The 25,012-nt window shown below is 38.6% G+C and overlaps 1 protein-coding gene across 1 annotated transcript in view; it reads right to left on the bottom strand.

Moving 5' to 3' along the window:
* Window positions 1–25,012, bottom strand: part of EPB41L4B (erythrocyte membrane protein band 4.1 like 4B) — a 433,805-nt gene that overhangs the window by 205,691 nt on the left and 203,102 nt on the right. The window contains exons 2-3 of the mRNA XM_053714600.1: window positions 24,439–24,543; window positions 3,664–3,706 (exon numbers count right to left, since the gene is read on the bottom strand). Of these exons, the coding sequence (XP_053570575.1) occupies window positions 3,664–3,706; window positions 24,439–24,543 (148 nt within the window). The remainder of the gene's footprint in view (window positions 1–3,663; window positions 3,707–24,438; window positions 24,544–25,012) is intronic.

The raw sequence follows: 25,012 nt of genomic DNA, 5'->3' as shown, positions 1-25,012 counted from the left end.
TATCAGCAGCATTTTTCTAGCAAATTCCATCCCTAGAAATATATTAACTGCACATACCTTATTGCAGGAAAACCTGCACGCCATTCCCCCTCTGAAGTTACCTCACTCCTCAGAATATGTGAGAACGGCAGTGTATCTTAGTTACTTCTGCTAAGATCATAGAAATCACAGGCAGATTCTTCTTCTAATGCTGCCTGAGATGAAACAGTACACTCCGGTACCATTTAAAAATAACAAACTTTTGATTGAAGTTAAAAAACTAACTATAATACACCAGACTCCTCTTACTACGTCCATCTTTGTTGAGAGTTGCAAGAGAATGACTGGATATGGCAGTGAGGGGAGGAGCTATATAGCAGCTCTGCTGTGGGTGATCCTCTTGCAACTTCCTGTTGGGAAGGAGAATATCCCACAAGTAATGGATGATCCGTGGACTGGATACACTTAACAAGAGAAATGTGTGAGTTTCTTGTTAAGTTTAAAAGCTATTTCCCTGGGGGCAGTGGCTAAAATGAGAAATTCTATGTGCTCATTTTATAAGTAAACAAGTAGTTTGCTGTTTTTACACAGTTTGTTTCTTTTTATGTTTCTATTAATTTAACATATTTGTTTTCACTAAAGGAGCATTTCCCTTTAAACCACAACACAAGCTGCTTGGGAAGTTTTATAATCCCTCATTCTGTCTTGGAGTTGCATTGCTTTGTCAGCACATTTGTGTGTACTGTTGGAATAGATAGAATATATAATATACATAAATAAATCAATGTTGACTACGTGACCCGTGATGGCTTTCACCAGCCATAGTCTTTTGCTTTAACTGTAAAACTTTGTCATAAAGAAAGCTGAGCTTTAAAACATCGTTTGTTTGTTTTTCTTTTTTGGTCATGTAAAACATGATTTCAAATGATCAAATAAGATGCTAGTTTTAAAATGTGATTTTACTTCTATTTAAGGGAAACAACCAGAAGATAGAAAGATGAATGCTCAACCATAAATAAAATTACAACTAAAAGTATAAAGATTGGAAATATGATCAAAGTACAATATTCTCTATTATTAAAACAATCAAAAGTTTCTAAAAACCCCTGATAATAACTCGACAATGTAGCTGTATGGGCAAACTCAAGTATCAGATTTCTCTAATATAGGGCCAGTTACATTTGTTCAGAATTTTACACTTAAAATCATACTGTTCTTCACAGTTTGAGTAATTTCTTGTGTTCTTGCCTACTGTGTTCCAAATCATATGTTTGCATATGCTATGCCACCAAGAATGCTATAGTGATAATTCCAGTAAAACTGGATTTGCTATATACAAATTAAGTAAATGTGTAAAAATTAGCATGTACCAGATATTTTTTGTCAGCTTTTTGCAGAACAAAAAAAAAAAAAAAAGCAGCCGATGGGAAATTGAGTGCAGATTACTCCAGTTTATCCACAACTTTAAAAGGACCACTCAATGTAGTAGAATTACATAATTAACAAGTGCATAATAAAAAGACAATTTAACACCTACTCTGAATTTCAAATAAGCAGATTTTTTTCTGATATTTTTTTTTCTTCCATTTTCCGGCCCCCTGTATCATGCAACAGACATTACCCAATCACAGACTAGTATACATATACCCTGTGAACACGCTCAGTAAGATCTTGTTCCCTAGAAATTGTGTATATATATAAAAACTGTGCAAAATTTGATAATGGAAGTAAATTAGAACGGGTCTTAAAGTGAATGTTAACTTTCATCAATTAGTTTCATTGATGAAAGTTTACATTGCACCGTACCTTTTACTTCTTCAAAGCCGGATCGGCATCCCCCGCCTGCAGGGCCTCTGTAAATACATCACCAATGACAAAACCGCCTTCCTCCAATCACAGCAGGGCCCCACGAGATGGACACTCTGGGGGGGGGGGGGGGGGGGAAGCCGTGATTGGAGGAAGCCAGTTTCGTCATTGGTGAAGTATTTACAGAGGACCTGCAAGCAGGGCCGTCTTTAATATTGACTGGACCCTGGGCAAAAATTTTCTTGGGCCCCCCCCCCCCCCCCCCCATGCATTTTTGATCTCCACCCCAACATTCCAAAAAACAACTAAATAATTATTTTTTTTAATTATTAGCCCAGCAGTGGATTATCCACTGCTGAGCTAATCATTTTAAAAAAATGAAATAAAGTGCAATATCTGAAACTGAACCTAAGCAGTACTAATAAGTAAATAAATATATAAATTCCTCCACTGTGGATTCATTTAATATTCTTTTGAATGTGATTCTGGTGTGAGGTTAGCTGGTTAAAGAGATTTAGGGCAGCAACAGGAGCAAAGCTAGGTAAAGACTGAGGAGGAAGCATGGAGGTGCAGTATAAGTTTACTGACTGGAACAGCAGAACTACTATGGGAAGCTGTAAAATCTGAGACAGAGAGAAAATATAAACTATAAAAATAAACCTTACATTAATGTGTGAAGTATCAGCATGACACTATACATCAGCCACAGCAGTACATGTCACTTCTTTGCTAGAAACAAGTTCCCTCTCACCCTGCACTAGACAATGCTGCATGGGGAGGGGTGTGTGTGCACTCACTTATTCTTCCCACTGACACCTTTCTACAAAGCACTGTTCCCCTAACAAACTTCAGTTAGTTGATCTTAGGGCCACAGCAGAAAGAGCAGGGCTAAGGGGACCAGCAGACTGGATGCTGTCTGTCCAAGGCTGCATGGATACAGTGTGAGATGAGTCACACAGCCTCAAGACTGAAGAGAGCAGTGTATGCAGCTGCACATATGCTCAAATCCTCACGTGCTTGCCGCTCCAGCTTTCTGCTGCATGCGCCTAGAGTCAGCCCTACCCAGAAACAATCCCTACCACCAGAGCAGTTACCTGGTAACATTGGTAACCCCAGTAGGACCTTTTATGATGCAGTGGGAATGGCTGGATGCCGAGTTAGGACTTTGCATTCAGTGCTGCACAGTGCACATCTAAAACAGCACATGGCAATAGCTTGGCATGTCACATGACACCGGCACGGTCCGGCACAGTTTTTAAAAAAAAAAATATAAGCAGAGTACTTTTGACTGTGACAGTATTATGACTGAATGTGTGTGTTCCCCATGTCACATCAGCAGTCTGGTATGACCAGCCACAAATCAGCAGCTAGCTCCCAGCTACTGAGCCTACCCAAGTATACTTTTCAACAAAGGATGCCAAGAGAACGAAGCAGATTACATAATATAATCAAGTTGTTTACAATTAAAAGCTCTAGCTGAGTTACGAAAGAAAAATGTTGGGTTTCGTGTCCCTTTAATTGATGGCATGCTATTATCCCTTGACAAGCCACAAAAAAAAAAAAAATAATATGTACTACAAAAGGTCAAATATTTTTGGAAAAAACTGTGAATACTGGTATTTTCTGATTGGTCGGAAAAGGGCTAGTGACGGAACCCTATGATAAACATCTCATGTAAAAAAAAAATGTCATGCCATACAGCTGCAATGCAGATTGGATACGAGTTGAAACGTAACCTCGAGAAAAAAAAAGGCATTTGCAGAGGTGGCCGGACAGGGAATAAAAGAGTACATATAAAAAATAAAAAAAATAAAAAAAGATTTTTGCATCTTTAAAAATGAAGTTACTTTAAATGAATTAGAATTGCAATATACTTACTTTTTATTTGTTTCTTGATGGGTTTTGTATGGTCCATCCAGTGCTAAAAAAAAAGAAATAAAATTAGATGGTTAACAGTTAAATAAGCTCAAATATTAGATGTATTTTCATTTTTTACTGGTAGAATATTTGTATGTGTATATACATATGCACATACACACATACTTTCTGAGAGTATACACTATCTTCCATAAAATCACAAAAATAGCCATTTGCTGCAATGCAATTTCATATGCAGTGATCTATATATACGTTTTCATATCTAGTCCATACTATCTTCTAAAATACAAAACTGTCCCATTTTTAGAGGGACAGTCCCTGATTCTGACATCTGTCCCTCTGAGACAGCCATATTGTCCCTCTTTACAGAATTTCTCTTAGCCCCACCCACGGAACACCCAGCAACACCCACAATTCGCTAACTAACCACCAATGATCCCTCCCAACAAAATTGTGACAGGCTCCGATCAACCTTCTGTGTCCCTCATCCTTAGCCACAAATGTTTGGAGGTATGGGACACTAAATGCTAAATACATTTCATGCAACGCCCCCTAATCATGGGTGCTGCCACTATGTAACCATGGTTACACTGCAGGTATCTGGAATGTAGTGAAAAGGTAGACTGCAACATGGCGGCACCAATGACTAGAGGGAGGTGGGGAATAACCTCAATACTGTGCTTATAAAATGTATTTACTCTCCCTTTAAGTACAGGATAACTGCATTTTAAAGGGAAAGTAAGTTCAAAATTAAACTTTACTGGATCCTATACAGCATACAATTTTAAACAACTTTCCAATTTACTTCTATTATCAAATTTACTTCGTTCTCTTTCCTTTGATAAGTTAAAATATAATTCCCTCAAATTATGTTTCATACATGGTCAATTTTATGTTATATTCACGTTATTAAACAGTATACTAAATGTGTAGCATTCTTTACAGTGGAAACATAACACACATAGGGCTAGATTACAAGTTGCGTGCCATTTAGCACTTTCACTTAACATTTAAACCAGGTGTACACTAACTTCAGGACTAACGCATTTGCTCCATATACTTCAATTGAGCACGTTATGAAAAAATTATTTTAAATTAAGGTAATTGAGTGGAAAGGGCTTCAAAGTGTGTATACATGTGTATATACAGTATGTACGTAGTGCGTGTGTGTATGTATATATATATATATATGTCTGTGTGTATAAATATGTACAACTACACATATATACACACACATATATATATATATTTTAGGGCTGCACGATTTTTCGCAGTTTAGGTTTTAAACCGTGATTAATTGCCGCGATTTAAAAACCACGAGAGGTCGCAATTTTTTGCTAAAAAAAAAACCCTCAGAAGTGGCTGTACTGCATTATTTGTATGTGATTTCTTGCAAACCAGCTCCATCTAGTGGTTGTTTTAGTACACATTTGTAAAATGTCTATTTCACTTTCTGTTTGTGATCTCAGCATCCGATCAAGCTATTGAAATCTAAAAGCAGAGCCCATGCAGGAGATGTGAAGAGGTACTTATATTTCCCCCTAGGGACCTCTGCAGTCTGAAACTTAGGGTATGTAATCATTATGGAACCATGCAGAAGACTGAAGAGGAGGGAAAGCCACTTATATTTCCCCCTAGGAAAGTCTGCAGTCTGACACTTAGGGTATGTAATCATTATGGAACCTCCCACACAATCTCCTGCTCTCTGAGAAACGGCTCAAATACATAGCAGATGCAGTTAACCCCATGGCTGCCAAAAAGGCTAAAAATGCATTCCCCTCTGCTGCTGGGTTAACTTAACTGCATCTACAATGTATTTGATATCAGCAAGGCACAGCATTTCTGAAAGGAGCAGCCCCCCACCCCTACTGCTATATGCCTGTATTGGATTCCTGCACAGGAGCAGGGCTCATTTTCAGTCAAATTAAAATGTTTAAAAAAAGATGAAAAATAAAATTAGGGGGTAAAAATCCAAAATGGAGATTAGAATGTATATAGATAAATTAAGCTAATTAATACACAGGTGCTATATAAGAAGGTGATTTCCCACAATCCATAGCATGAGTAAGGGTCTGTGTTGACTCGAAATGTCGCTGCTGTTTTTAACTTTGTTTGTTACCTCAATAAAGTGGAATTTTTTATCTACAAGTGCTGACGCTATTTGCTTCACTATATATATATATATATATATATATATATATATATATATATATATATATATATATATATATTTTATATATATATATATATATATATATATATATATATATATATATATATATATATATATATATATATATATATATATATATATATATATACATACACACACACACACACACACACACATACACACAAACATATTCACATATATATATATATATATCCACAAACACATATTTATACCTATATGTATATAATATAGCCCTATTCATTCAGTTACCTTGTCATATACCATATACCTTTTAACCCTTATGAAAATGTTATGAATATTTATATGAATAAGTTTATTTTAATGTATTTATGATGTGTTCGGTACACTTTTTTTTTCCACTTAACCTTTTTTTTTTTTTTTTTTTGCAAGGTCTTCAGTCACGCTAACCTGACAAGTGCAAATTCTGTTTGCCCCTAACCTGAAGAGTGCCAATTTCTCTTGAGCGAATGCGTTTACTTTCAACCTGTAATACTCACGCAAGTTAACGAGGTTGCAACATTGCTTATCGCAAATAGCACGCCACTTGTAATCTAGCCCATACTCAGTTGTGATTCTGTTTATCCTGCAACTTTAATTTAATTAATCATATATAGTAATGCACAACACATGCAGGATGATGTACCAATTTTGCAGTGACAAGCAAAAAAAAAAAAGCCATCCCAGAACAGAGATTAAAATATAATGAACTGTCACAATGGATATAGGACACTGCTATTTATTACAAGACAGATTTGCAAACTGAATTTTTGGCTATGCATTCTTTAAATGTATTTACCCCTTTTTGGTTATTTAAAAATACATGCTTTTTTATTTCCATTATAGCTATATACAAAGTACAAAAGAAGACTTGTAATTAATTATTCCATTATAAATTTCTATTGGCTGTCTAGTAAGATTTCTGCTGGTAAAAATAACCTATTTAAAAACTTACTGATTATTAAAAAAAAAAAAAACTACTATTCCAGCTGCATATATTTTCTAGCTGGTAACTGCATTTCTCCAGATGTCTAAACACTGCTGTCAGCTGCACAGCGTGCTGTTGTGTTATGTACTACATGGTTTTTAATGAGGTAAAGTAGCCTTAATGTAGCCCGCTGTTCATCACTGCAAACAAATGCAAGACAAAGGCATACTGATTATTAAGACAAATCCTTCCAATTGCTCAAATTAGCTGCTTCCTGAAAAAAAAAACACATGGATCACTTTTCTTGCTAATGTATCATAATATATTCATTGGCTTTTAAAAGTTGAACTTGGTTTAAACTTGCTAGGATATCTTGCAACTATTAAAAGTTTTTGACTTATCTAACACATATACATGGGGTCTGCTTGGTTATTTTTCTTAATAAAAAGCAGATATAATACTGTAAATTGCAATTTAATAAGAAAACATTGCAAAATAGACTTCATATAATAGATTCATTATCCAAGTGTACTAAAGCATAACAAGTCTCTAATTCAGTACGGCAAGAAAACACAGTTCCTTCGTCCTTCAGCTGTATTACTAAATGGGCCAAAACATTAATTGGCACAGGGAGCAATGTCACAGCAAATGTATTTGCAAAAACTTTGTAATTAAAAAGATATGTATCTTCAGTATTGTGCCAATTTATAATCAGGTTTAAATTGTTTACCTATGAATTCTAAAATCTTCCAAGGACCTCCAAAATTTCATTTTAATCATCTTCCAAGCCGAACAAGTTCAGTTGTCACATATGGAATCCCTATGGTAACCCCAATGTTTAATCTAGCCTATAAATGATTGCCAGTCTGCCCCCTTTGGTATTATTAAGTGGAAATTTACTACAATTATATGTTGTCTATAGTAGAGGGTCTCTCGCACATGACAATATTATTAGCAGCTTAAATGGCCATTGAAGTTAAAATTAAACTTTTATGACTCATGCAGTAATGCAGTTCTCAAAAAAATGTTTCAGTTTACTTCTATTATCAAAATGTGCTCAATATTTTTTTATCCACATTTTCTGAGACACCCGCTCCTTCTGAGCATGTGCAAGAGTTCAAATTATATGCATATATTATTTTGGGATTGGTTGATGGCTGTCACGATACAGGGGCCAGGGAAAAGGGAATTAACTGAAAATTGTCACACACAAATCTGCAACTTTTGATATTCAAGTGGTATAACAAGTGCATTATACATTTGTTTATTATGTAATTCTACTGAATTTGTTGGTTTTTCAATGTCTGTGTCCCCAAGTGATTTTGTTTTGTGCAATTTATCAGTGTAATTTCAATGTTTGCATCAATTAATGACTTGTTTGTTTTCCACGTAAAGTCATTATAGTAGTTCTGAATATATTTGCAAGCTAAAAACAAATATGTATATGTTTTTTTCCTCAGTCATATCACAACTTCTAGCTACAGGTACACAGGTAATTTAAAAACAAAAACAAATTTGAGATCTACTACTCAGCATTTGGGAATAACAGGCCTAAAAGATTGAGGATGATCATTACAAAAATGCAGTTGCTGTCAACTTTTTGAAATAAAGACCAATATATAGATTCACCATGAACTAAATGTCCTTAAATGCATATTAACATCATAATAGACAAAATATTAATGGGATTCTATATTTTATTCTGGGTTCAAGTGTTGCAAACAATAAGACAATAAACCTGGCAGAAGGCATATAGACATTTATATCATACACGTGAAAGAACTCAATTACAAGTTAATTCTCATCAATTGCACAAGGGGTGGTAAGCAGCTCGATATTTAGAGCATTAACATTTGCACTGATATTGGTTAAGAATAGGGATGTGCATTTGGGTAATTCGGCAGCTAACAAAATGGGTTTGTTGCATTTTCACAAGATGAAATCCGGCTCAGAAAAGCGCCAAATGTCGCTGCTGGATGTCATCTTCCCGATTCGTTAGTTGTCAAATGACACTAATGCACATCCCTAGTTAAAAATGTGTTTTTGGACACTCATTTTTAAAAAGACAGATAATGCCTTTACTACCCATTCCTAAGCTTTGCACAACCAACATGGTTATATTAATATACTTTATAACCTTTGCACCTCTAAATTTCTGCCTGTTTCTAAACCACTATAGAAAGCTTCTTATCTTAGTGCATTTTTATAGCCTTTCACAGCAAGACACTGCTGGTTCATTCAGCACTAATTGGCTAAAATGGAAGTCTGTAAATGGTACTGAGATAAGTGGGCAGTCTGCAGAGGCTTAGATACAAGGTAATCACAGAGGTAAAAACATCATTTATGCTTACCTGATAAATTTATTTCTCTTGTGATGTATCGAGTCCACGGATTCATCCAATACTTGTGGGATATTCTCCTTCCCAACAGGAAGTGGCAAAGAGAGCACCCACAGCAGAGCTGTCTATATAGCTCCCCCCTAAGCTCCACCCCCAGTCATTAAACCGAAGGCTAGGAAGAAAAAGGATAAACTATAGGGTGCAGTGGTGACTGAAAGTTTTAAAATAAAAATATATATGCCTGTCTTAAAAAACAGGGCGGGCCGTGGACTCGATACATCACAAGAGAAATAAATTTATCAGGTAAGCATAAATTATGTTTTCTCTTGTAAGATGTATCGAGTCCACGGATTTATCCTTACTTGTGGGATACCAATACCAAAGCTTTAGGACACGGATGAAGGGAGGGACAAGACAGGGACCTTAAACAGAAGGCACCACTGCTTGTAGAACCTGTCTCCCAAAAATAGCTTCTGAAGAAGCAAAAGTATCAAATTTGTAAAATTTGGAAAAAGTATGAAGCGAAGACCAAGTCGCCGCCTTACAAATCTGTTCAACAGAAGCCTCATTCTTAAAAGCCCATGTGGAAGCCACAGCTCTAGTAGAATGAGCAGTATTACTTTCAGGAGGCTGTTGTCCAGCAGTCTCATAGGCCAAACGGATGATGCTTTTCAGCCAAAAGGAAAGAGAGGTAGCCGTAGCCCTTTGACCTCTCCGTTTACCAGAAAAAACAACAAACAATGAAGATGTTTGACGGAAATCTTTAGTTGCTTGTAAGTAGAACTTTAAAGCACGAACCACATCAAGATTGTGTAACAGACGTTCCTTCTTTGATGAAGGATTAGGACACAGAGAAGAAACAACAATCTCTTGATTGATATTGTTATTAGAAACAACCTTAGGAAGAAACCCAGGTTTGGTATGCAAAACCACCTTATCTGCATGTAAAACAAGGTAAGGGGAATCGCATTGTAAAGCAGATAGCTCAGAAACTCTTTGAGCCGAAGAGATAGCTACTAAAAACAAAACTTTCCAAGATAGAAGCTTAATATCTATGGAATGCATAGGTTCAAACGGAACCCCTTGAAGAACTTTAAGAACTAAGTTTAGGCTCCATGGCGGAGCAACAGGTTTAAATACTGGCTTGATTCTGACCAAAGCCTGACTAAATACTTGAACGTCTGGGACATCTGCCAGACGTTTGTGTAGTAGAATAGACAAAGCAGATATTTGTCCTTTTAGGGAACTAGCAGATAATCCCTTCTCCAAACCTTCTTGGAGAAAAGACAATATTCTAGGAATCCTAATCTTACTCCACGAGTAACCTTTGGATTCACACCAATAAAGATATTTGCGCCAAATCTTATGCTAGATCTTCCAGGTGACAGGCTTACTAGCCTGAATCAGGGTATCATTGACCGACTCAGAGAAACCACACTTTAATAGAATCAGGCGTTCAATCTCCAAGCAGTCAGATGCAGAGAAATTAGATTTGGATGCGTGAACGGACCTTGAATTAGAAGGTCCCGCCTCATTGGCAGAGTCCACGGTGGAACCGAGGACATGTCCACTAGGTCTGCATACCAAATCCTGCGTGGCCACGCAGGTGCTATCAGAAATACCGAAGCTCTCTCCTGCCTGATTCTGACAACCAGACGTGGGAGGAGAGGAAACGGTGGAAATACATAGGCCAGATTGAAGGACCAAGGCACTGCTAGAGCATCCATCAGTACCGCCTTGGGATCCCGGGACCTGGACCCGTAACAAGGAAGTTTGGCATTCTGACGAGATGCCATCAGATCAAATTCTGGTGTGCCCCATAGCTGAATCAGCTGGGCAAATACCTCCGGATGGCGTTCCCACTCCCCCAGATGAAAAGTCTGACGACTTAGAAAATCCGCCTCCCAGTTCTCTACCCCTGGGATGTGGATTGCTGAGAGATGGCAAGAGTGATCCTCTGCCCACCGGATTATTTTGCTTACCTCCATCATCGCTAGAGGACTCCTTGTTCCTCCTTGATGATTGATATAAGTTACAGTCATGATGTTGTCCGACTGAAATCTGATGAATCTGGACGCAGCAAGCTGAGGCAACGCCTGAAGAGCATTGAATATCGCTCTCAGTTCTAGAATATTTATCGGGAGAACAGATTCCACCCGAGACCATAAGCCCTGTGCTTTCAGGGAGTTCCAGACTGCACCCTAGCCTAGCAGGCTGGCATCTGTCGTTACAATGAGCCACTCTGGCCTGCGGAAACACATTCCCTGAGACAGGTGGTCCTGAGACAACCACCAGAGAAGAGAGTCTCTGGTCCCCTGGTCCAGATGCAGTTGAGGAGATAAATCTGCATAATCCCCATTCCACTGTTTGAGCATGCATAGTTGCAGTGGTCTGAGGTGTAGGCGGGCAAAAGGAACTATGTCTATTGCCGCTACCATGAGTCCGATTACCTCCATACACTGAGCCACTGATGGCCGAGGAATGGAATGAAGAGCTCGGCAAGTGGTTAAGAGTTTTAATTTTCTGACCTTCGTCAGAAATATTTTCATTTCTACCGAGTCTATCAGAGTCCCTAAGAAGGAAACTCTTGTAAGAGGGAAGAGAGAACTCTTTTTTATGTTCACATTCCACCCGTGAGCTCTCAGAAAAGCCATCACGATGTCCGTGTGAGACTTGGCTAGCTGGAAAGTCGATGCCTGAATTAAGATGTTGTCTAGATAAGGCGCCACTGCTATGCCCCGTGGTCGCAGAACTGCCAGAAGGGACCCTAGCACTTTTGTGAAAATTCTGGGAGCCGTGGCCAACCCGAAGGGAAGGGCCACAAACTGGTAATGCCTGTTAAGAAAGGCGAATCTGAGAAATTGATGATGATCTCTGTGAATAGGGATGTGTAGATACGCATCCTTTAAGTCCACGGTAGTCATCTATTGACCCTCCTGGATCAGAGGTAGAATAGTCCGAATAGTCTCCATCTTGAATAATGGAACCTTGAGGAACTTGTTTAGAATTTTGAGATCCAAGATTGGTCTGAAAGTTCCCTCTTTTTTGGGAACCACAAACAGGTTTGAATAAAACCCTAGCCCCTGTTCCTCTATTGGGACTGGGCGGATCACCCCCATGGTATGTAGGTCTTCTACACAGCGTAAGAACGCCTCTCTCTTTGTCTGGTTTACAGACAATCGAGAAATGTGAAATCTCCCCCTTGGAAGGGAGTCTTTGAATTCCAGAAGATACCCCTGGGACACAATTTCTAAAGCCCAGGGATCGTGAACATCTCTCGCCCAAGCCTGAGCGAAGAGAGGAGTCTACCCCCTACTAGATCCAGTCCCGGATCGGGGGCTACCCCTTCATGCTGTTTTAGAAGCAGCTGCAGGCTTCTTGGCCTGTTTACCTTTGTTCCAAGCCTGGTTAGGTCTCCAGACTGACTTGGATTGGGCAAAATTCCCCTCTTGCTTTGCAGTAGAGGAAGCTGAAGCGGGACCACTCTTAAAGTTCCGGAAGGAAGAAAAATTATTCTGTTTGGTCCTCATCTTACTTGATCTATCCTGAGGGAGGGCATGACCTTTCCCTCCAGTGATGTCTGAAATAATCTCTTTCAGTTCAGGCCCGAATAGGGTCTTACCTTTGAAAGGAATGTTCAAAAGTTTAGATTTAGATGACACATCAGCAGACCAGGACTTAAGCCATAACGCCCTGCGTGCTAAAATGGCAAAACCTGAATTCTTTGCCGCTAATTTAGCCAGTTGAAATGCGGCATCTGTAATAAAAGAATTTGCCAACTTAAGGGCCTTAATTCTGTCCATAATCTCTTCTAATGGAGTCTCCATTTGAAGAGCCTCCTCTAGAGCCTCAAACCAGAAAGCAGCTGCAGTTGTTACAGGAACAATGCACGCAATAGGTTGGAGAGAAAAACCTTGATGAACAAAAATTTTCTTCAAGAGACCCTCTAATTTTTTATCCATAGGATCTTTGAAAGCACAACTATCTTCGATAGGTATAGTTGTACGCTTAGACAGAGTAGAAATAGCTCCCTCCACCTTAGGAACTGTCGGCCATGAGTCCCTTATGGTGTCAGATATGGGAAACATTTTCTTAAAAACAGGAGGGGGAGTTAACGGAATACCTGGTCTATCCCACTCCTTAGCAATAATATTCACAATCCTCTTACGGGCTGGAAAACATCAGTATAAACAGGAACCTCTAAGTATTTATCCATTTTACACAATTTCTCTGGGACCACTATAGGGTCACAATCATCTAGAGTTGCTAATACCTCCCTAAGCAATAAGCGGAGGTGTTCAAGCTTAAATTTAAAGGCCGTCATATCAGAATCTGTCTGAGGAAGCGTCTTTCCTGAATCAGAAATTTCTCCCTCAGATAACAAATCCCTCACCCTTTCAGAGCATTGTGAGGGCATATCAGATACGGCTACTAAAGCATGAGACGGCTCAGCATTTTTCCTTAACCAAGAGCTGTCCCGCTTTCCTTGTAAACCAGGCAGTTTGGATAAAACCTCTGTGAGGGTTGTATTCATAACTGTGGCCATGTCTTGTAAAGTAAATGAATTTGACGAACTAGAGGTACTTGGCGTCACTTGTGCGGGCGTTACTGGTATGTTCTTTATAATTTATAGACATATCAGTACAATTGGGACACATTCTAAGAGGGGGTTCCACAATGGCTTCCAAACATATTGAACAAGGATTTTCCTTGGTGTCAGACATGTTAAACAGGCTAGTAATGTAACAAGCAAGCTTGGAAAACACTGTAATCAAAGTAAATAACACTTAGAAATAAAACGGTACTGTGCCTTTAAGAGAAAAAAAGCTGCACAAGTTCTGCAAAACAGTGTAAAAAAGCAGTAAACTTAACAAAATTTTTACAGTAGTATCTTACAGCCTTAGTAACTTTGCACAGCTATGCAAATAAACAATTAACCCCTTAATGGCAAAACCGGATTGAAAAAACGTCAAAACCGGTAAAAAAGACTTTCAGCACCTTGCCACAGCTCTGCTGTGGTGCCTACCTGCCCTTCAGAACGATTTGTGGGGGAAAAACCTCCTTTACAGCCCTCAAATACAGCAGGAACCACTGGAGAAGCAGTTGGATGTCTCTAAGGAAAAGAAACTGCGCAACTGAGGCGCGAAAATAGGCCCCTCACACCTCACTCGATGTTTTGAGGCCTATTAGAAAAACACCTGAGTGTCTCTTAATTAACCATGTGGGTTAAAAAAAACCTAAAACAAGCCACAATGACCCCTTAAGTCCCTTCAAAAAAACGTTATAATTGCATCATTTACTGAACAAACAAAAAATGTTTTTTCCTAACGGTGTCACCAGTAACTTATGAGCCCTTCAAGCAAGCTGAAATTCCTATCAAAGTGTCTGAATACAGCTTACCCTTCCCTCATGGGGATATTGCCAGCCTTTTCTAGAATTAACACAGTCTGTCTAGAAAAAATATAGACTGAACATACCTCAAATGCAGCATAGCATGCAAACCATTCCCCCAACTGAAGTTTTCCTGTACTCTTCAGCTCTTGTGAGAACAGCAGTGGATCTTAGTTACAAAGTGCTAAGATCATAATCCTCCTTGCAGAAATCTTCATCCCTTTTCTGCCAGAGAGTAAATAGTACACACCGGTACCATTTAAAATAAACTTTTGCTTGAGAAATAAAAAACTAACATTTTTGTCACCACACTCGCTCTGCCCTTCCTAGTTTCTTAGAGTAGGCAAAGAGAATGACTAGGGGGGGTGGAGCTAAGGGGGGAGCTATATAGACAGCTCTGCTGTGGGTGCTCTCTTTACCACTTCCTGTTGGGAAGGAGAATATCCCACAAGTAAGGATGAATCCGTGGACTCGATACATCTTACAAGAGAAAGTATATTAATGTAATTGTGTTTATGCAAAACTGGGAGATGGGTATTAAAAGGATTATCCATCTTTTTAAATAATAAAAAAATTGAAATAGTCTGTCCCTTTTATTTTAATCATTTCATAAGAACAGTTATTGGTCCTTTTGGTTGATTTAAAAATCAAACCCTGAAAATGGATCATAAGAGTAAAAGCTGGATCAAGATTTTGCTGGAGTTAAAAAGTCTTTGGATGATGAATATAGTGGAGTGTTTTTATTTTTCTATGGGAGCTTTTTTGCAGTACTCTTTTTCGTAACGTGTTATTCTAGTTTACGGGTCCTAGTAGTTAGGGGGGATTTATCGTAGTGGGGGTTAGAGGGTTAATAGAGTTTTCTCCTGTTAAGTGTAGTCAGTCCACGGGTCATCCATTACTTATGGGATATTAACTCCTCCCCAACAGGAAGTGCAAGAGGATCACCCAAGCAGAGCTGCTATATAGATCCTCCCCTCTACGTCATACCCAGTCATTCTCTTGCACCCAACTAATAGATAGGATGTGTGAGAGGACTGTGGTTATTAAACTTAGTTTTATTTCTTAAATCAAAAGTTTGTTATTTTAAACGGCACCGGAGTGTGTTGTTTTTTCTCAGGCAGCATTTGAAGAAGAATCTACCTGAGTTTTGTGTATGATCTTAGCGGACGTAACTAAGATCCATTTGCTGTTCTCGGCCCTTCTGAGGAGTGAGGTAACTTCAGAACAGGGGACAGCGGGCAGGTTCACCTGCAAAAAGGTATGTTGAAGTATATTATTTTCTAAGGAATGGAATTGACTGAGAAAATACTGCTAATACCGATATAATGTAAGTACAGCCTTAAATGCAGTAGTAGCAACTGGTATCAGGCTGATATGTATGTATGTTTACACTTAAGTATTTCTGGGGAATGGCACTTCACTGGGAAAATACTGTATGCATATAACTTTTAGCCTAACTTGCAGTGTGAGCGACTAGCAGCAGGCTTTTTAATGACATTTCATAAATTAGATTTTAAACGTTTGCTGGCATGTTAAATCGTTTAATTATCTGAGGTACTTGGTGAAAAATTGTTTTGGGCGTTATTTTCCACATGGCTGTCGTTTGTTTTGAATTAAAACAGTTTACTGAGCTTCCCTCACTGTTGTATTGTGAGTGGGAGGGGCCTATTTTGGCGCTTTTACTACGCATTAGAAATTCAGTCACAGTCTGCCTTCTTCTCCCTGCATGATCCAGGACGTCTCTACAGAGCTCAGGGGTCCTCAAAACTAGTTTTGAGGGAGGTAATCACTCACAGCAGACCTGTGAGACTGTGCTTTGACTGTGATAAAAACGCTTATATTTTCAATTGTTATCAGTTTTTCTGATATTAAGGGTTAATCATCCATTGCTAATGAGTGCAATCCTTTGCTAAATTTATGCATTTGCTGTGAAAATTTGGTTTCTATAACTAATCCGGTTCATTGTTATTCAACTGTTACAGTTTTTGTGTGCTTCTTAAAGGCACAGTAACGTTTTTTATATTGCTTGCAAATTTATTTGAAAAGTATTTTCCAAGCTTGCTAGTCTAATTGCTAGTTTGTTTTAACATGTCTGACATAGAGGAATCTCTTTGTGCAATATGTTCAAAAGCCAATGTGGAGCCCAATAGAAATTTGTGTACTAATTGCATTGATGCTACTTTAAATAAAAGTCAATCTGTACATTTTAAGAAAAATTCACCAGACAACGAGGGGAAAGTTATGCCGACTAACTCTCCTCACGTGTCAGTACCTGCATCTCCCGCTCAGGAGGTGCGTGATACTACGCCAAGTACATCAGGGCGGCCATTACAAATCACTTTACAAGACATGGCTAATGTTATGACTGAAGTTTTATCTAAATTACCAGAACTTAGAGGTAAACGCGACCACTCTGGGGTGAGAACAGAGTACGCTGATAATGTTAGAGCCATGTCTGATACTGCGTCACAAGTGGCAGAACATGAAGACGGAGAGCTTCATTCTGTGGGTGACGGATCTGATCCAAATAGACTGGACTCAGACATTTCAAATTTTAAATTTAAGCTTGAAAACCTCTGTGTATTATTAGGGGAGGTATTAGCGGCTCTGAATGATTGTAACACGGTTGCAATCCCAGAGAAATTATGTAGGCTGGATAGATACTATGCGGTACCGGCGTGTACTGACGTCTTTCCTATACCTAAGAGACTTACAGAAATTATTACTAAGGAGTGGGATAGGCCAGGTGTGCCCTTTTCCCCCCCTCCTATATTTAGAAAAATGTTTCCAATAGATGCCACCACACAGGACTTATGGCAAACTGTCCCTAAGGTGGAGGGAGCAGTTTCTACTTTAGCTAAGCGTACCACTATCCCGGTGGAGGATAGCTGTGCCTTTTCAGATCCAATGGATAAAAAGTTAGAGGGTTACCTTAAGAAAATGTTTGTTCAACAAGGTTTTATATTGCAACCCCTTGCATGCATTGCGCCTGTCACGGCTGCGGCAGCATTTTGGTTTGAGTCTCTGGAAGAGACCCTTGACACAGCTCCATTGGATGAGATTACACACAAGCTTAAAGCCCTAAAGCTAGCTAATTCATTTATTTCTGATGCCGTGGTACATTTAACTAAACTTATGGCTAAGAATTCCGGATTCGCCATTCAGGCGCGCAGAGCGCTGTAGCTAAAATCCTGGTCAGCTGATGTGACTTCTAAATCTAAATTGCTTAACATGCTGAATCTGGATCAAGAGACCAGAGATTCTCTTCTATGGTGGCTTTCTCGGCCACATCTGTCCAGGGGGATGCCCTTCAGCAGGCCAGACTGGACAATTGTAACAACAGACGCCAGCCTGCTAGGTTGGGGCGCTGTCTGGAATTCCCTGAAGGCTCAGGGATCATGGACTCAGGAGGAGAGTCTCCTTCCAATAAACATTCTGGAATTGAGAGCAGTTCTCAATGCCCTTCTGGCTTGGCCTCAGTTAGCAACTCTGAGGTTCATCAGGTTTCAGTCGGACAACATCACGACTGTGGCTTACATCAACCATCAGGGAGGGACAAGGAGTTCCCTAGCGATGATGGAAGTATCAAAGATAATTCGCTGGGCAGAGTCTCACTCTTGCCACCTGTCAGCGATCCACATCCCAGGCGTGGAGAACTGGGAGGCGGATTTCCTAAGTCGCCAGACTTTTCATCCGGGGGAGTGGGAACTTCATCCGGAGGTCTTTGCCCAAATACTTCAACGTTGGGGCAAACCAGATATGGATCTCATGGCGTCTCGCCAGAACGCCAAGCTCCCTTGTTACGGGTCCAGGTCCAGGGACCCGGGAGCGGTCCTGATAGATGCTTTGACAGCACCCTGGACCTTCAAGATGGCTTATGTGTTTCCACCATTCCCGATGCTTCCTCGATTGATTGCCAGGATCAAACAGGAGAAAGCATTGGTGATTCTAATAGCGCCTGCGTGGCCACGCAGGACCTGGTATGCAGATCTAGTGGACATGTCATCCTGTCCACCTTGGTCTCTGCCTCTGAGACAGGACCTTCTAATTCAGGGTCCTTTCAAACATCAAAATCTAATTTCTCTGAAGCTGACTGCATGGAGATTGAACGCTTGATTTTATCAAAGCGTGGATTTTCGGAGTCAGTAATTGACACCTTAATACAGGCTAGGAAACCTGTTACCAGGAAAATTTACCACAAAATATGGCGTAAATATTTACACTGGTGCGAATCCAAGAGTTACTCATGGAGTAAGGTTAGGATTCCTAGGATATTGTCTTTTCTACAAGAAGGTTTAGAAAAGGGTTTATCTGCAAGTTCTTTAAAGGGACAGATCTCAGCTCTGTCCATCCTTTTACACAAACGTCTGTCAGAAGTTCCAGACGTTCAGGCTTTTTGTCAGGCTTTGGCCAGGATTAAGCCTGTGTTTAAGACTGTTGCTCCACCGTGGAGCTTAAACTTAGTTCTTAATGTTTTACAGGGTGTTCCGTTTGAACCCCTTCATTCCATTGATATCAAGCTGTTATCTTGGAAAGTTCTGTTTCTAATGGCTATTTCCTCGGCTCGTAGAGTCTCTGAGTTATCAGCTTTACATTGTGAATCTCCTTATCTGATTTTTCATTCAGACAAGGTAGTTCTGCGTACTAAACCTGGGTTCTTACCTAAGGTAGTCACTAACAAGAATATCTATCAAGAGATTGTTGTTCCATCATTGTGCCCTAACCCTTCTTCAAAGAAGGAACGACTTCTACACAATCTAGACGTAGTTCGTACCTTGAAATTTTATTTACAGGCAACTAAAGATTTTCGCCAAACATCTTCCCTGTTTGTAGTTTATTCTGGTCAGAGGAGAGGTCAAAAAGCATCTGCTACCTCTCTCTCTTTTTGGCTTTGTAGCATAATACGTTTAGCCTATGAGACTGCTGGACAGCAGCCTCCTGAAAGAATTACAGCTCATTCTACGAGAGCTGTGGCTTCCACGTGGGCCTTTAAGAATGAGGCCTCTGTTGAACAGATTTGCAAGGCTGCAACTTGGTCTTCTCTTCATACTTTTTCCAAATTTTACAAATTTGACACTTTTGCTTCTTCTGAGGCTGTTTTTGGGAGAAAGGTTCTTCAGGCAGTGGTTCCTTCTGTGTAAAGATCCTGCCTTTCCCTCCCGTCATCCGTGTACTTCTAGCTTTGGTATTGGTATCCCATAAGTAATGGATGACCCGTGGACTGACTACACTTAACAGGAGAAAACATAATTTATGCTTACCTGATAAATTCCTTTCTCCTGTAGTGTAGTCAGTCCACGGCCCGCCCTGTTTTTTATGGCAGGTCTTAAATTTAAATTAAATTCCAGTCACCACTGCACCCTATAGTTTCTCCTTTCTCGTTTGGTTTCGGTCGAATGACTGGGTATGACGTAGAGGGGAGGAGCTATATAGCAGCTCTGCTTGGGTGATCCTCTTGCACTTCCTGTTGGGGAGGAGTTAATATCCCATAAGTAATGGATGACCCGTGGACTGACTACACTACAGGAGAAAGGAATTTATCAGGTAAGCATAAATGTTATGACAGTTTATGGGTTAATGGTTTGATGGGGGAGTTACATTATTTATTTTTTTTGTGTTAACATTTATGTAGAGGCACAAACATAGTAACATAGTAGATGAGGGTGAAAAAAGACCGAAGTCCATCTATTTCAACCTATACAAATCTAAAATACTTACAAAAAGCTCCAGTTAAGATTAAATAATCCCACTAAAAGCTGACCAATTTAATACTAGCAATCATATCCATGAATTTTGTTTCTAGACAGAAATGTATCCAAACAATTTTTAAATGTATCTAGGGTATTGGCATTCACTACCTCCTTTGGTAATGAGTTCCAGAATTTTATTGCTCTTACAGTAAAAAACCTTTCCGTTGCAGGAGATTAAATCTCCTTTCTTCCAACCGTCAATTGTGACCTCTTGTCACAAACAATTTTCTTGAAATAAACAGAGCTTCTGTCATCTCTGTATATGGGCCTTGAATATATTTATATAAAGTAATCAGGTCACTTCTCAAGCGCCTTTTTTCTAAAGAAAACAGACCCAGTTTGGCTAGCCTCTCCTCATAGCTTAAATGCTCCTTTCCCCTTATTAGTTTTGTGGCCCTTCTCTGAACTTTTTCTAGTTCTGCTATATGTTTTTTAGCGATCGGTCCCCAGAACTGCACTCCATACTCAAGGTGAGGTCTTACCAGGGATTTTTATAGTGACAGAATTATGCTTTCCTCCCTTGACTCAATGCCTCTTTTAATACATGCTAGTATCTTATTATCCTTTGTAGCCGCTGCGCTGCACTGTGCACCCATCTTTAGCTTGTTATATATTACTACTATTGCTCATCAATATAATCTCTTATAATCCCTTCAAATATCTTCCCCACTATTGATGTTAGACTAACTGGTCTATAGCTTCCTGGATCACCCCTGCTTCCCTTTATGAAGAGTGGCACCACATTATACGTCTTACTAGTGAATGTTTCAATTTAAAATTAAGAATCTTTCACTTCGATTTTTTTTATGCAAAAAAAGAATAAATAAACCTGTTTAAATACTGCAAGTGTTTACAAGCAATAGAAAATTATCAAGTACAGTGTATCTTTAAAGAGACTTTAAAATTGCATGCCCAATCTGAATCATGAAAGTTAAACAACTTTTCAATTTACTTTTATCATCAAATTTGCTTTATTCTATTGGAATTCTTTGTTGAAAGTTAAACTTAGGTAGGCTCATATGCTAATTTCTAAACCCTTGAAGGCTGCCTATTATCTGAATGCATTTGACAGTTTTTCACAACTACACAGTGCTAGTTCATGTATGCCACATAACATTGTGCTCACTCCCGTGGAGTTATTTTGATTCAGCACTGACTGGCTAAAATGCATGTTTGTGTGTCCATTTGGGTGCCTGTAGCTTTCTTGTACTGTCTCTCAAACCTTAAAACTTCCATGGTTTAGATGCATCATGCAATTTTAAGAGACCTCTCAATTTACTCCTATTATCAGTTTATTATTAACTTCTGTTTTCTTGGTATCCTTTGTTGAAAAGAATACCTAGGTTGCTACACAGCAATGTACTACTGAGACCTAGCTGGTGATTAGAGGCTACACATATGCCTCTTGTCATTGGCTCACCTTTGTTCAGTTAGTGCATTGCTGCTCTGAAGCGGACTTAGAAGTGACACTGTAGTTAGAAAACAAAGTGCAATATTTAAAAAAAATAAAAGAATGATTAAAGAGACAGTAAACACCTTGTTATTACAAGACATTTATGTTGTGCTGCTATAGAATAACATACCAGCCACATCTTAAGGTTTTTAAAAGAAACTTGTCTGCAGTTATTTTTCAATAGCCAAACTCCACCAACATTTGCCTTATTTATAGGAGCCAAACTGGGCTTTAGCCTGCAGTTTTAGCTACAGTCATAAAATTAGTATAAAGTGATTTGTTTTGCAGTTATCTGATAAAGCCAATAAGGGACAGTGTCAGCTAAACTGACCGAACTAAATCTTAAAACACTTCATAGGTGGTACATGACACCTGTTAGATTACAAAAGCTCTTTCACACACGATCCAATACGTGCTGGCGCTGTGACACAGAAAGAGGCACAATGTCTCATCTATGGTGGTCATGTAATAGGATAGCACCAACATGGGAAAAAATAACAGCCGAAGCTTCCAAAATATTAGGGAGACCAATACCACCAGACCCCAAAATATGGTTCTTCTTAGGTACACCCAAAAAATTCACGTCAGCACAAAAAAAATGATGTGTATTTTAAGTAATAGCATGAAAAACCTACTGGCCCAGAATTGGAAGTCAAGAAATGTCCCAGACATAGCACAATGGATACATAAATGTAATGACATATTAAGTATGGAAGAGTATCACTACATGAGGATTAAAAACATGGAGATATACGCTCAGTTGAGGGAAATGTGGGAGGCTTATATAGAAGACAGATTCAAAGGTCATCAACTAACTGTTAAGGGGGGATCACAAACGACATAAGCCGCTAAAAATGTAGTCAACAGACAAGAGAGTAAGGTCTTAGCCCAATAAAATTACGCATTTAATACATAACTTTTAATCTATAAAAGCTCCTTGCAGTAGATCTTACATACTTGATACACAGTCTACACGTCAGTCTTATAGATTTGTTTTTTCAAATGTTTTATTGTTTTAGAAATTATATGTAAAAAAAGGAATCCAATCTCATTGTCATTTAGGTCACCACAATGCTTGAAAATCATATGTAAAGTTCTATTATATGTACAAGTGTTGATCATTGAATGTATATATAAATCGTGTTATGAAATGGATGTCCAATAAAAGAAATCAAAAAAAAAAAGCCAATAAGGGACAGGTATATAGCAGGGTTAGCCTTGAGAAGTCAGCAAGGTGCATTTAAAATTCTGAGAATCAGAAATTCCTCAATTTTAAGAGCTAAATTACATGAAAAGGATCCAAAATAAATAATTAAAATATATTACAAAGCTGTTTCATTCTGCATAACTAAACATTTTATGTAAATATCTCAAGGTGTTTATTGTCCCTTTAAAAAGCAGTTTTGCTATGGAGCAGAATGGCCTCCCTAACTCTGATAGACCTGCTCTACATAGTTGATTACTATTCCTGCACAGGGTTCCCTCAGCAACAAATTAGTGTCTGTTGTGAGGATGCACACTCCTCATACTGCTCCCTGGCAAGTTGCCATAGCTGCCCAAACTACATTTTACTGACAAGTTGCCTTAGCTGCCCAAACTAACTTGTCATAGAGCAGTGTGGTGTGTTTGAGTTTCAGCTGCTGACTCAGAGTAGAGACTAGGTTGTTGCTAAGGTAACTCTGGCAGGAATAACAATCAACTACAGAGCAGGTCTATCAAGGACAGGGAGGCCGCTTCTGTTCCATAGCAAAACTGCTTTTTATAGGGACAGTAAACATCTTCAGAGAGACAACTGCTGCTTTATTTTTTAGTTCCTCTACACTTTATTTCTGCTAATGTAAGACAGACAACTGTTTATTTTGCTTTGTGCAGTATAGAGAGAACAGCAAGTATCATTACAGCCAGTGATGGCTGGCAGCAGGATAGGTGGCTCTGCATATCATGTACTACACCTGGCAAGGAAGGGTATGAAAATAGCAAGCTGTGTTAGAGAAGAAGAAAAAAAACAGCAGTATCACACAGTTAACAGGAAATGACTACAGTGCCCTTTTTAACTCCTTTGCTGGGGTAAAACACATAGTTCTACACAAACAATGGTAAAATACTGAAAGTAAAATTATTATAAAAACTGATTTTACAGGAATATCTGTATATTGCTGTGTACACTTTTTAAATGTTACAATTTCTTTTTAATGAAAATATGTGAAATATTTTAATTAAATTTGTAGTAGTAACAGGCACACCCTCTTGCAAGGTTATAGAATGTGTCAAGCACGTTAGGGCCTGCACGGCTTATAAGGTTAATATAAGGTTGTTTCTACATTATCAGAGTGGAAATTGAAATATGCTTATTGTTCATTTTATCAAGGCATCAAATATCTTTTGTAATATATTTACAGACAGACTTATACTAGCAAAGTTACAAGAAATTATGTAATCAGTTTATTCCCCTAACATATACTAATCTATAATTGCAAGTTTGTACAATTTAACTGGAATTTTACAGAAAAAAAATTGGAGAAACAGAAAGAGGAAGCGCTGGATGTCCCAAATTAGTTTTAAAAGAAACCTCCTAGATATTCATGCTCTAGTTTATAATAAGGTTAATGATGCTAATATTATAAACTATTTAATTCCCAGTTGTTTCAGAATGGGGACATCTATATAAAAAAAACCTGCAAGTTTCTGTAACTGAGCCGAGAGGTAGAAGATACAATACATACCGACACTTGGGAAGCATCCATGAACTGCAGGCCAAAATAATCAGTTTCCACTAAGTCCAAATGGTACACAATCTGGTCAAATAAATCCTGTCCTTTGGCATGTTTCTGAAACGCAGAAGAGAAGGGTACTTAAGACAATATAGCACATTTTAAGTTAAACATTGAACACACTCTTATTTTAATACAATAGTTTGAGTTGAGACAAATAAAGTACTTATTTTCTCTAGAAATACACCCATGAATACTTAACACAAGTATCTGAATTATTTCCCTGCATGAAATAGGTCCCTATAGGCTGCACAATATGATAGATCTATGACAGTTTTTGTTTAACAGTATAAAAAGTACTTAGCAAGATATGCTTTGAAAAGCTAATTACAGAGCAATTATCCACTAAAGAAAAGTGTGAGGGAAACCACTGGCATTACTCCTCGTCATGCACTAAAACGTTCATGGTTCAGGCAGAGAAATAAATTAAAAAGGCTATTATCAAATTTACTTGCTTCGGTTTGTATCCTTTGTTAAAAAGCATATCTAAGTCGGCTCAGGAGCAATAATGTACTACTGGAAGCTA

This window comes from Bombina bombina, chromosome 5, assembly GCF_027579735.1.
Source record: "Bombina bombina isolate aBomBom1 chromosome 5, aBomBom1.pri, whole genome shotgun sequence".
Classification (NCBI taxonomy): domain Eukaryota; kingdom Metazoa; phylum Chordata; class Amphibia; order Anura; family Bombinatoridae; genus Bombina; species Bombina bombina.
This window is presented reverse-complemented; position numbering and strand designations above follow the sequence as displayed.